General features: G+C 53.4%; 1 protein-coding gene across 1 annotated transcript in view; it reads right to left on the minus strand.

Moving 5' to 3' along the window:
- The window catches only part of GABBR2 (gamma-aminobutyric acid type B receptor subunit 2), a 340039-nt gene extending 333306 nt beyond the window's left edge, over nt 1-6733 (minus strand). The window contains exons 1-2 of the mRNA XM_011219329.3: nt 6714-6733; nt 5508-5868 (exon numbers count right to left, since the gene is read on the minus strand). Coding sequence (XP_011217631.2) covers nt 5508-5868; nt 6714-6733 — 381 coding nt within the window. The remainder of the gene's footprint in view (nt 1-5507; nt 5869-6713) is intronic.
- Nucleotides 6734-12303: the final 5570 nt, after the last annotated feature.

The following is a 12303-nucleotide window of genomic DNA, read 5'->3' on the forward strand; positions in this document are numbered from 1 at the left end:
GCTGCCCATTCTCCTCCACATCCTCTCACATGGCCTCTCCCCCTCTGTTCAAGCTTCACCAACTCACCCTTCCACTGCTGGAGTAGCTTCCTGGCTTCTCGGTCTCCAGGCTCATCTGTCTACCATCCAGGCTCTGCATTCCCACGGGCCCTGCTCATAGCATGCCCACGTTCAAAACCGCCACCCACACATGGCTCCTCAGGTTCCAGAATAAAGTCCAACCTTCTCGACATGTGATTCGAGGCCTTCCACACCCACCACCGAGCTACCTAACCCTCCACAAGCCCTGCACTCGGGGGAAAACATAACAAGTCAGTGCTCCCCAAACACACCTCACACTTCGTCTCCTTCCATCCTTTGATCTTGGGGCTCCTTCCTGGGATGCAACCTCCATTTCCCTGAGTTCCTGCTTCTCTGTGTCAGCATTACATTGGCCCTTTCAGGCCCATCTTGATTTCTTCTCCTCCAGGAGGCCTCTCTTGACCTAGATATGATCTTCGCTTTCTCTCAATGCCCTTGGCATCCCTGATCTCTTTCTTGAATGTAGCATTTCCCACGTGCCTGTCTCTGTGGATGTCTGTGATGAGGTGCCCCTGGCATCCACACCTTTAACAGCCTCTGATGTCCTTCGAGGAATCACCTCTTCTTCACTCCCTACGCATGTGGTTGGGCAGGGCTGACCTCCCTGCCCTCTCCTTCCATGGAAGCCTGGCTGACGTCCCAGACCATCAGTGCCATGTGATTGGCTCAGGGAGGGGCACATGGCCCGATTCAAGCCAACGGGAGCTGAGTTTGGGACTTTTGTTGAAACATTTGGGAAAGAAGCACTCTTCTTACTGGAGTTTCTAAACTGGGAGTGTGTTAATTTGCAGCTGGTAGGGGCCATCTGTGCCACCACATGGGTAGAGCCTGCCTGAGAGTGAAGCCAAACAGAGGAAATCAGAGCCAAGAGCCAGAGACATTTTTTAAGATAGCATTTCAGTCCCTGGATTCACCCATGCCTGAAGACCGCCCACCCCAGGATTTTTCAGTCACAAGAACCAGTTAAAGTGGGGTTTCTATCACTTGCAATGAGTCCTAAGCAATATGCCTCCTAAGGTCCAGGTACCACACTGGGTAGTGGGGCTAGAACCACAAAGAAGAGGTAGTCTGATCCAAAAAGGGCTCTTTTTCTATCTTTATATTTCTAAGAACAGCTGTATTAAACTATATTCATATATCATAACGTTCATTCAAGTGTATGATTCCATGGTTTCTGAATATTCATAGAACTGTGCAGTCATCGACACGATCCCTTTCTATCTTACCTTGAAAATGGCCAATATGTGCTGACCCTGTTCTCCCCTATGCACCAGCTCTTCCCTCGAACCAGAGGCTGGGTTTTACTCCCTTCTGCAGCAGCAGCGTCTGCAGTAGGTGCTCAATTAATGCCTGCTGAGTTGTACTCAGACATCCTTGAAAAGCTCAGCCTCTGTCCACCCGTTGTCTGGGCCCTTTCTAAAGAACAGTGAATAAGAGAACAGATATTTGGCAAAGCTGCTCAAGGAAAGGACATGCTCACCTATCACTAGGTTTCCTCTGGATTTTCTAAGCTGGATCCCTGCATCAGGGTAGACTTCCTGAGAGGTGCATACGTAGAATGTGCTCCGTTGGCTCCCTGCACTTCCCCTAAGTTTATCATCATAATTGAAACTAGTAACAAGTGGGAAAACATATAAATCCAACAAAAGGGGAACGACTTAATATTTATGGCACATCCAGGGCATAGAATAGCAGACAGCCACTCAAAGTCATCTTTGCAATTGAGGGCATGGGGAAGTACCCATAATATAATGTTAAATTAATGAAACAAAATATAAAAGGGCACATAGAGTGAGATCTCAAGTACATGAAATAGTAAAAACTGGCAACTGGAAGGGAATAATGCTAATTATTAGGTATAATTGTCTTTATATAGGTGGATTATGAGCAATTATTATTTTTCTTCATGCTTTTTTCTCATTTTCCATTTTTCTAAAATGAATGTTACTTCAAAGTGGAAAACCCAAAACTGTTTCTTAACTCATCTCTTGATTATTATTTAATTTTATTAATGTGGCTACCTAAGAATGAGAAACAACCATGTGAAGAACATTCTGAGTCTCCTGCAAAACTTTTTAAAAAAGACATCATCCTTCAGAATCTCTTAATCAAACTTGTAAGTATTGTAAGTCTCCATTTTTACCTTTTACCTTGACTGCCAGGAGGCTCAGAGCTAAAATGCAATATGCAAAATTGCAACAACCCAGGTTCTTGGTAGAGTAACTTCCATGTTTCTCTGTTTTCTTAGGTTTCCTATTATTTGTATATTCGGTTGTCTCACTTGTGTTTTTATATACTCAACCCTACTTTGGGATACATAAAAAAGTATGTGCTGAAATGATTTTATCTACAGCAGAGAAAAGAGGTCCTAACTAGCAGAAGCTCTGTTGGAATGCTTCATTTTTAGGAACAAAAGGCACTGAGTGGGGCTTTGCACATTCTATTGTTATTCTAATTACACTAAGAGGGTCAACCTAAAGAAATTCAAGCAGGAGCCTCCTTTATTGAGAGAAGCTCTCCCAGTGATCAGATTAACCCATTACTTGGTAAGGCTCCTTCTCTTTGAAGACTGTGGACCAAGGTCCATCCTGGCTACCCACGGCCCCTGGCGGTTGACTGACAGCCAATGTCAGCAAAGCCAGCCAAAATCCATTCACCACATCCATCCTGTGTTCAAGTCTACTGACAAGTGACACAGCAGAGAAGTGATTAGGGAGCACACACAACCCGCAACGACGGCCTATCTGACTAAAACAGGCCTCAGATGCTCCAACACAGGCCCCAGCCACCCTTTGGATCACTGTGTGTCTTGCTGCAGTTACCCACACGGAGCATTCCTTTACTTGGGCTCAGCAAGGAAGGACCTCTCCTACGGAGATGGGCTACTTGAAAAAAGGAATATTATATCATCTGCATATTCTCCCAGACATGACACCTCGTGGCAGGAGGTAACATACGTATTTGATTATAAGTCAAAATTCTTTTTTTTTTTTTCCGGTGATAACTTCACTGACCCTTCATGAGACTTCGAAAGTAAGAAAAACAAAATAAGCAGTCTTAATATTTAGTTGTGACCATCTTATCATAAACTCCTCGAGCTGCCAGGTCTTACTTGTGGACCACGCCAGAGGGAAACGAAGGAAGGGAGGCAGGAAACATTTCGTTGGTCTTCCAACATGTCAGACGGAGCCCTGGCTGCTGGGGCCCCCCAGCTCACGGCACTCTCCCCCCAGGGCCTGTTATCCCCCGGAGCATCACACCACCACCCTACCGAGTACATGCAACAGCCCACTTTCCCAGATGCGAGAATCTAGGCCGAGACAGAGTCAATGACCCCACTCAAGGTCACCCACAGGGAAGATAACTGGTGTCTGACTAGAACCCAGGTCTGACCCACCCAAAGCCCATGCTCTGGGCCCCTTCATGCGGCTGGAGCCGCTTCTTCCTTTGCATGAGGCTGACAGTACCCTGTGCTCTCCTTCCCACACGGCTTCCTGCAGATTCCCACCAACTGCGGAGCCTCTCCTCTTGCCTTTGGGCCCTCTCACTCAGAAAGTCATCAAAGGCACACTTGAAAGATAAATGTAAAAGCTTCAACCCACACCCTGAAACCAAGCACCCATCCCTTCGCTGCCACAAACAAGCTAATGTGAAATCTCTTTCAGGGAAGCTTTCTGAAGGGGATAAATTGATGATGAAAACATTTTGCAGCCGAAACACTTGGTGATGATGCAAGCAGGGCTGCCCTATCTACAAATGCTCTGCCTCCGAAGAACCGGCTCTCTCCTGGCCCTTCCGAAAGAATCTGTACGGAGGCGACAGGGAACCAGGGCCGAGGGGACATGTGTAGGTCAGAACTGAGGTGCGCTCTGCGTCTATGCGTGCCAGACAAGTCCCCCGGAAAACTTGAAATGTTTGGGCAAAGATGAGGGCGACGAGAATGTCATTCAGAAAAAATTCCACACCCGGGTTAGCTCTGCTCAGCCACCCGGCTTGCATCCTCCCGGGGTGGAGGGAGGCTCTCGGCTTGCAGCAGCCTGCACGCACCGCCACCAACTGCCACCCGTTCCTTCACCTTTTATTTACAGCACAGAGCAGCCTGGCTCATCAGTGAAGGGGGGAGGCGGGGAATAGAGATGCCATCCAAATTTCTGCTCTTTCTCAAGGGACAAAAAAAGGGTCAGGCAGAGAAGGAAGCAGAGCCCAGGCTGCAGGGGCAGCGCGGCGGCGCCAACCTCCTCTCGGAAGGCTGGGAGGAGAGGCACCTGGGCTGGAGCAGAAGCTCCCGCGGAGCTCCGGGAAGCCGGGGTCAAGCCCAGCGCCCGGCCCGGCTTGGCGCGGTGTTGGAGGCGCCAACAGAGCGCACTGCACAGGAAATCACTGCCCCCTTCAGGCCGCGTCTGAGACGCAGCGGCCAGAGCGGAGGGGCTCCCTCAGTCCGGAAAAACTCGCAAACCCGACCTCGCGCGGCCGGCGACCGCTCCTCCAGACCCCCTCCAGCAGCCGTGCAGGCGGGGCAGGTCCGCGCTGGGGCTTCAGCCAGAACCCGCGCTGCGGCCGTGAAAAGGGGCTTGGGATGCGAAGCTCTGGGCTCTGAGGCTCCCCTCGGAGGAGGCCGAGAGGGCCAGCCCGCTGCTGCGCTCCAAGTCCGTGCTTCAAGTCTGCGCCCGGAGAAACTGCGCCTGCAGCCGCAGGGCCAACACCAGCGGCGCTGCTGGACACCCCCGCGCGTCCGCAGCGAGACCTGCTCAGGGCACTCCGTGAGCAACTAAACCGAGGGGGAGTCTCCCCATAAAATCACTCCGGCAGGCAGCGCCGGGCACATTCAGGCAGCAGCCTTTCAGAGCCGGCGGCCCCACACCTGCTCGCGCGGTGCGGGCTCCGAGCCGCCCGCGCGCACCACGCGCCCAGCCCTCCTGCGCGCGCGGGCCCCTCGGGTCCCGGAGCCCTCCGGACCTCAAAGCGCGGCCGGGCTCTCCTGGGGGCCCGCGAGCAGGCCATGGCCTCTCTAGCCCCGGGTGGCCCAGTTTCCAGTCAATGCGCCTGTTCCTCCCACCCGGCAGTCCACAGCCCCACCAGCGGGACCTGGGCAGGGGTAACCACTGCAGGCCTTTTAGAGGGTCGTCCCCACCTTCTACACTCCTCCTCTGGTTAAAGGAAACCCGTATTCTATCCCCCACCCCCATCACACATATACACACATACGATCCCAGAGGAGGGAGATGCTCAGCAAATCTTGGTACCAGCTGTGCCAGCCAAGCCCGAAGGGACCCCGGGGTGAGCACTGAGCCCCAGCCCGCGGTGCCCTCGGCAGGCACAGGCGACTCAGTCAGGGCTCTGCCCAAGGGCCGAAGCTTCTCTCGGTTCGGCACTCCCTCACCCACCGCCCCCCACAGCCCCGACGGCGCGGGCGGCCGGACACTCACCTCGGTGTCGTAGAGCCGCAGGTCGAGGAAGTAGGGGCGCAGGAGCGACTCGTTGCGGATCTGCTCGATGGCCAGTTCCACGGCGGGGAGCACGCCGCGCCCGATGCTGCCCTTGGCCACCTCCTTGGTGAGCGGCATGAGGCCCATGATGGAGAGCGGCGGGCTGCTGGGCGGCGGCCGGGGGGCACCTCGCGCCCAGCCCCAGGCCCCGGGTGCCAGCGGCAGCAGCAGCGGCAGCAGCAGGAGCAGCAGCAGGCGCGCGGGTGGCGGCGGCGGCGGCGGCGGCGNNNCTCCCCGCGGCGCCCGCGCAATGGCGCCGGCCCCGGCCCCGGCTCCGGCTCGGGCTCCGGCTTCTGCTCGGCTCAGAACGGCCGCGGCGGCGGCGGCAGCGGCGGCGCCCGTGACGGATCAATCACGCCGGGAAGGGGTGGGAGCGAGCCGAGTGCGGGAGGCGGGGAGCGAGAGAGCAAACGCGGAGAGGGGGGCCGGCGTCTTCGCGCGCGCCTCTCTCCGGCGCGGCCACCCCGAACCAGGCCGCCTCCGCCCGCCCCCGTGCGCGCTCTGAGCCGCTCTCCCGCCGGGAGCTGCTCAGCGGCAGCCTCTGGAGCCCCGGCCGGGGGAGGGCGGGCGGCAGGAAACGCGGGAGGCTAAGGCGAGGCTGCTCCGCGGCGGCTTGGGCCGCCTCCGGGGACGGGGACGGGCCGTGTGCGCCGGGGGAGGGGGAGGCGCTGGCGCAGGGGCGGCCTCGGGGAGGGCCTCCTTCCCAGCACACGCACACACGCGCCCCCGGCCCTCCGCCGAGCGGGCTGCCGCTGTCCCCGCCGGGGATCTGAGCGCCAGGGGACAGGGGTTGGGGGAACGAGGACTGCGTCCTAGCACACGCAGTGGCCACCACCGCTCCGCCGAGCGCTTCCTGCACGGTGGTTTGGGACTGCTGCTCGGAGGTCTGGCTGGGAAGGTCTGGGCTGCGAGCGCGCCACGGAGGCGTCCTAGAGGCACCTGCAGCCTTATGCCCTCCTGCGCTGCGCGGGTGTCCGGGGAGGCCCTAACCGAGCCCGAAGGGGCGGCAAAAGATGCCGCCGGCTCTCTAACATCCCTTGGAGCTAGGGTGTCCAGAGCTTAGGGCCTTGAACGAGAGCCCCCCAGTTTCCCCACCAGACTGAGAAGCCGTCCTCTGCCAACCTCAGAAGAGACAAGGGTCCTCACCTTGCGCCCCCTCCAGGCATTTGACCTCCCCGCGTCCCCTCTCACAGAGGGCTCCGCCCTAGAATTTTCCCTCCGGGTGGGAGCACTACCCAGAGCAGATCCCTGCTTCCCTTGACTTGGCCCTCTCTTGGCCCCGTCGCGCAGGCTGCACTAGCTAACCTTAGGCAAAGCCGTCCTGTGATGTGACCTAGCCCCTTTATGCTTGAAGAATAGAAATGGTGGGTCATTAAAATTTAAAATCCCAAGGGGTGATTAATGAGGGGAGACAGTAGGACATCAAATGAGAAAACACCCTTGCGTTTGAGCCAACCATTGTGGGCCACATCCACGACCTTGCAACAAGGTTGGAAGTTTAACCTTCACTGAACATTTATTTACTACCTGCCTTATAATGCAATCCTCACAAGACCCCGGTGAACGAAGTACTGTGTTTATCATCCTCACTTTACAGGTGAATACACTGAGGCTCAGAGAGGTTCCACAGCTTATCCAAGTACATGGAGCTACCAGGGTAGGACTGGAAACCAGAGCCAGCAGGAGATCTGTACATAGTGCAGTGGGAGCCAGGATGGGGAACAACCTCCCCTATGGGAGGGGCACTGCCCTGACTTTCAGTTGTTCTGAGCCTCAGTTCCCTTAGGTCTGTGGTGAAGGAGTTGAACCAGATGATGTCCACAGACTTCCTCTTCTGGAGTGAGGTAGGGGCAGCCCTGAATCACAGGCTAGTTAATCAGGAAGCATGAGGACAGAGAGGGGAGGCTGAGCCCAATCCTGCAGAGTACCTTGAGCAGCTCTGGGGAACACAGGCCAAGTTCTCCCTGTCCCAACTCCTCTTTCTAGGCTTCTGCACACATCACTCCTGAGCTTCACATAGCCAAAGGGTTTGCGTGGGCAGAGTTCACCTGATCATCTCCACCAACAAGACCAAAGGTGTTCCAGAGGACAAAGTAATCTCTCTTAACTGATATTCACTTGACATCACAGCTGTCCTCCAGTTATCGGCTTCTGGCATCTGCCCTTCAACTTCTCAGTTCAGGTTTCTCAATGAGCATTTTCACTTTTTTTCCTTTTTTTCCCTTAGTCATTTGTGCTTTCCTTGTAAGCCGTGCCAATATGGAGTATCCGCTCACACCTACATCTGGGAATAAGTTGAAAGCTGGGATAACTTTGCTTGACATTTACTAAGTGGTTGAAGGCCCTGCCTGGCAACCTGCATTTCAGCCCCTCTGTCTTCACTTATGGGGTGACCTGGCCTCATGACCTGTGGCCTGGGACCGGCCCTGACCCGAACAGCGCCAGCCTCACTCTCCGTCAGCCTGGATCCAGGCCAGGCTCTGATCCCATGCCTACTTCTGATGCCTGGGCATCCCTCTGGTTCCCAGATCCTACCCTGGCCTGTGTTCCAGTTTGGATAACTGGATTCGTGGCATGCTTCCGGAGTCTGAGTTCCTGCCTCAGTCAACAGCCTCGAGTCCATATTCCCCTACAGCTGGAGTCCAGCCTCTTGCTTTAAAATAAATTTTGAATAAATTCCTTCAACAAATGTTTTGCGGCATCTACTGTGTGCTAGGCAGTGTCCTAGGAGCTGAGGAGGCAGGAATAAACAAGCCAAACTAAAACCCCTGCTCTCATAAAATTTGCATTCCAGTGGAGAGACAGAGAAACAATAAACAGAAATAGAAAGAAGATATCTTAGTATGACAGCTTATGAAAAGTGCTATGGAAAACAAATAAAGCAGGAAAGAGGGTTGAGTCTGATAAAGTGGGGCTACAATATGAAAGAGGAGGGTCACAGAAGGACACACAGGTGATTTTTCTGTAAAGACCTAGAGGAGGCAAGCAAGCAAGACATGCAGATAACGTTCCAGGTGGAGGAACAGCAAGGGCAGAGGCTCCGAGACAGGAGTGTGCCTGGCATGTTCAAGGAACAGTCAGGAAGCCAATGTGACTGGAGCAAAGTGAGCAAGGGGGAAAGTGGTAGCACCCAAGGTCAAAGGCAGACAAGATGAAGCAGGACCGCTTGCACCTGACGAAGTGGAGAGCCACTGGAGGGTACTGAGTGGGGCAGTGACATAATCTGACGTATTTGAACAGGATCACTGGCTGCCAAGTGAAGAATCACTGGTAAGGGAGGGAAGGCGGAAAAGCGGGAAGCAGGGAAACCAGCTAGGAGGCTGTTATAATAAGCCGCATATGGTAGCAGAAACCAGGGTGCAAACAGAGGAGGTGATGAGAAGCGGCTAGATTAATAATTGTTCTTCTCTTTAATGGGAATCATATGCACCAGCAGATGCCAAGTCCCGGGACCATGCTACACACTGATTTATAGGCTCATCTACCTTACAAGGGACAGAGTGGAGACCTAAGAAAGCCTCGTGCTCAGGGTCACATACCTAGAAAACGAAAAAACATGCATGTCAGTCCAGGTCTGTATGGCTTACATTCTCATCTTCCCCAAATCCCGCCTCCTTAGCAATCTTTTCTCCCACGCCCTCTCCCTACACACAAGAACCAGAAGCCAGTCTCCAAACCCTGGCTTAGAGGTTGGGGCTGCTTTGAAAGATGATGCCAAGTCCCTTTCTGAGGATTTTTTAGGTCCCATGGTCCACCTGGCTTGCCTTTGAGCTGGATCCCAACGCAGAGGCTAACCAGGCCCCCCCTGCTCTCTGTCCTTTTTCCAGGCTGGGCTGGACACCCCTTGCTACCCTGGTGCCAGAGGCTAGGATCTGCCCTCGTGCAGCTGCCTCCTTCCAGAAACTGGGTCCGGTTTCCAATACCCTGTTCCCAGTCTGACCTGCCATCCGTGTCCGCCTCTGTTCTTCATCCAACAACAGGGATGTCTTCTTATACTTTTTCCTTTAAAAAAAAAAAAGCACAAACGCCCCAAAGTTTAAAAAACCCGTAAGCCATCTTACAAATATCTCCCATGTATTTCTTCTCTTTCCCCCATGTATTTCGTATTCCTGTTTACACTGAAATGTTTCTTTCCACCAAATAGCTCTGCTGTTTTTTTAAGTACATTGTTTGTTTTCAATCCTTTTTTTTTAATGGATAAGTTATGAATGATGGCTCCAAAAAAGATTAACTGAATGAATCTAAGTTGCTTTCCCCTTTTCACAAGGCATGTTTTTTAAACCGTAAAATTGGGTTTCAGGCATCAATGTGGTCTGGTGACACAGTTCGAGTAATAATAATAGCTACCATTTATTAAACACCTACCTGCTCTGTGCCAGACTCCTGGGTATGCATCATCTTAATCTTTGCAACTGCCTGAAACATAGGTGTTAGGATCCCAGTTTTGCAAATGACAAGACTGAAGTCCAGATGGATTAACTAAAAGCCCTAACGACACTTGGCAGAGACCGTGACGGAGCCCAAATCCAGTCTGTCTGACCCCAAACTCCTGCATATTTCTCCACTCCACAGGCCTCTCCTGGAAGATACCCTTATATGACTGGGGAGTTAGTCTTAGAGAAGGAAAGAATGCTCCTGAGGATCGACACCAGAAAAATGTAAAATGTCTCGGTCAGGGCCCCTCACCAAATGAGAGAGGAAGCTGGCCCCCCTCCTGAGTTACCGGTGGAGAGCATCTGGCCTGGAGAGAGTCTATGACTAAACCCTTTGGGAGTCAGTGCCAAGCGTGGGGTAGACCAGAAGAGCCTGGAGCCTCTCCCTCCACCCGTGCTCCTTGTTCGTTTGAGTACAGCAGAGAGATTGGGGAGTCACCTTGCTCCATGTTGGCTGGACAAGCCCTGGGCAGACCCAGGCAGGAAATAGAGCTTGAACCCAAGTGGTCTCCAGAAGGACACAGACCGGCAAGGGCGCCAAAATCCCCTCTCGTTTACAGGTTTCACAGACAAGAATTTGCTTTACAAAGGGGATTACAGATGAATGAGAGGCGCGGTTTAGGAACAGAACCCTGGACAGACTGCAACATCTCTGGTCCCACCACTCACCAAACCTCAGGAGGCAGGCAGTCCTGGGCTCAAAGTCTGGGTGAGTCACTTACTCTCCTGACCTTGTTTCCTCACCTGTAAAGTGGGAAGAGACAATTCCTTTTTCATAGCAAGTTTATTGTGAGGATTAAATAATTACAACAGCTAGTGTATTTCGAGTACTCACATGTGCCAGGCGCTGTTCCAAGCACTTTTCACATTATTAACTCCCTTGGTAAATGAAATAATGCCTATGTGCATATAAAGCACTTCCCCCAGTACTAAGCTCTTATTAGGCCTGCAACTAATAGTAGTAGTAGTAATACCACTAGAAATGGTAAGATCAATGCCTCCTGAGGCTCCCACTCCATTATTTGGTCGATGGGGGTTTCATGAATGATTTCTTAGGCTCCACCAAAGTCAGCCTTCCCGTAGCATCACCCTGGATCCCAATCTGCCAGCAGGGTCCGTGGTGCTCTCCTTCCCCCGTGGCGCCCTTCACCAAAGACAGCTCACAAGCAATGCCACATTCTAGCCCCAACTAAGTCACCTCTTCCTCGGGAGAAATGCCCCCAGATTCCTCAACTTCCCTTGGCCAGTAGTCTGCTCCTGGCTTTCTTCGAGGGGGATGTCCAGAACTGACGCCGAGCCCTCCATACAGACCAAGAGGCATGTGTGCTAGCCGGCCCACCCCTCTGTGTTCAGGCCTCGGGCTGCTGCGCCGGCAATCCCGGGTACCCGCATTTCTTGGCAGCCACGTCACCCTGTGGCTCATAGGGAGCGTGTGGTTCTCCGGGCGCCCTAGGGTTGTTTTCTGTGGAGTTGTTGCTATGCTCTCTCAAGGGAGCAGTGAGCCAGGTCTCTCTGATCCTATTTACCAGCAGTGTAAGTCGGGCGTCTGGGAATCTGTGATTACGTCCCCACATTCCAGCCTACTGAGGGCATCCTGCATCGTGGGTCCCTTTTCTATCACATTCGCCGTCTCTCCCAGTTGGTGCCATTGCTATTGGACAATCTCACTTGCTTTCTTTTCTTTTTTTTTTTTTTAAAGATTTTATTTATTTATTCGACAGAGATAGAGACAGCCAGCGAGAGAGGGAACACAAGCAGGGGGAGTGGGAGAGGAAGAAGCAGGCTCATAGCAGAGGAGCCTGATGTGGGGCTCAATCCCACAATGCCGGGATCACGCCCTGAGCCGAAGGCAGACGCTTAACCGCTGTGCCACCCAGGCGCCCCCTCACTTGCTTTCTTAACCTAAAGCATCAAAGCGTTATAGGAGAGTGTTGAAGAGCCTGGGGACTGCCCATGCTAGCAACCCTCTGCCCCCTCTTGTCTTGTGACCAAACCCACCGAAGATTCCCCCAACCTCCGCTTTCCACAGCCCATGTTTGTCCTGCTGGCATGCCAAAATGTCAGGAGAGTTCTTGCTACAGCCCTTACTGAAGCCCCCATGCACCCTGTCTCCTCAATTTCTCTGACCTACCAGATTCGTAACCACAAATACAGGGGCGTGTGGCTGGCTGGTTCTTGGTGAACCCACATCCGCTCCTAGGCACCATCCCTGTCTTCTCTGTGGGCTCACACAGCATTTGTAAAATCAGTACTTCTCAAATGCCGCTGAGGGTCAGCCCCCAAATCCCAAATGGCTGACCTCG

This window comes from Ailuropoda melanoleuca, chromosome 7 (genome assembly GCF_002007445.2).
Source record: "Ailuropoda melanoleuca isolate Jingjing chromosome 7, ASM200744v2, whole genome shotgun sequence".
Taxonomy (NCBI): Eukaryota; Metazoa; Chordata; class Mammalia; order Carnivora; family Ursidae; genus Ailuropoda; species Ailuropoda melanoleuca.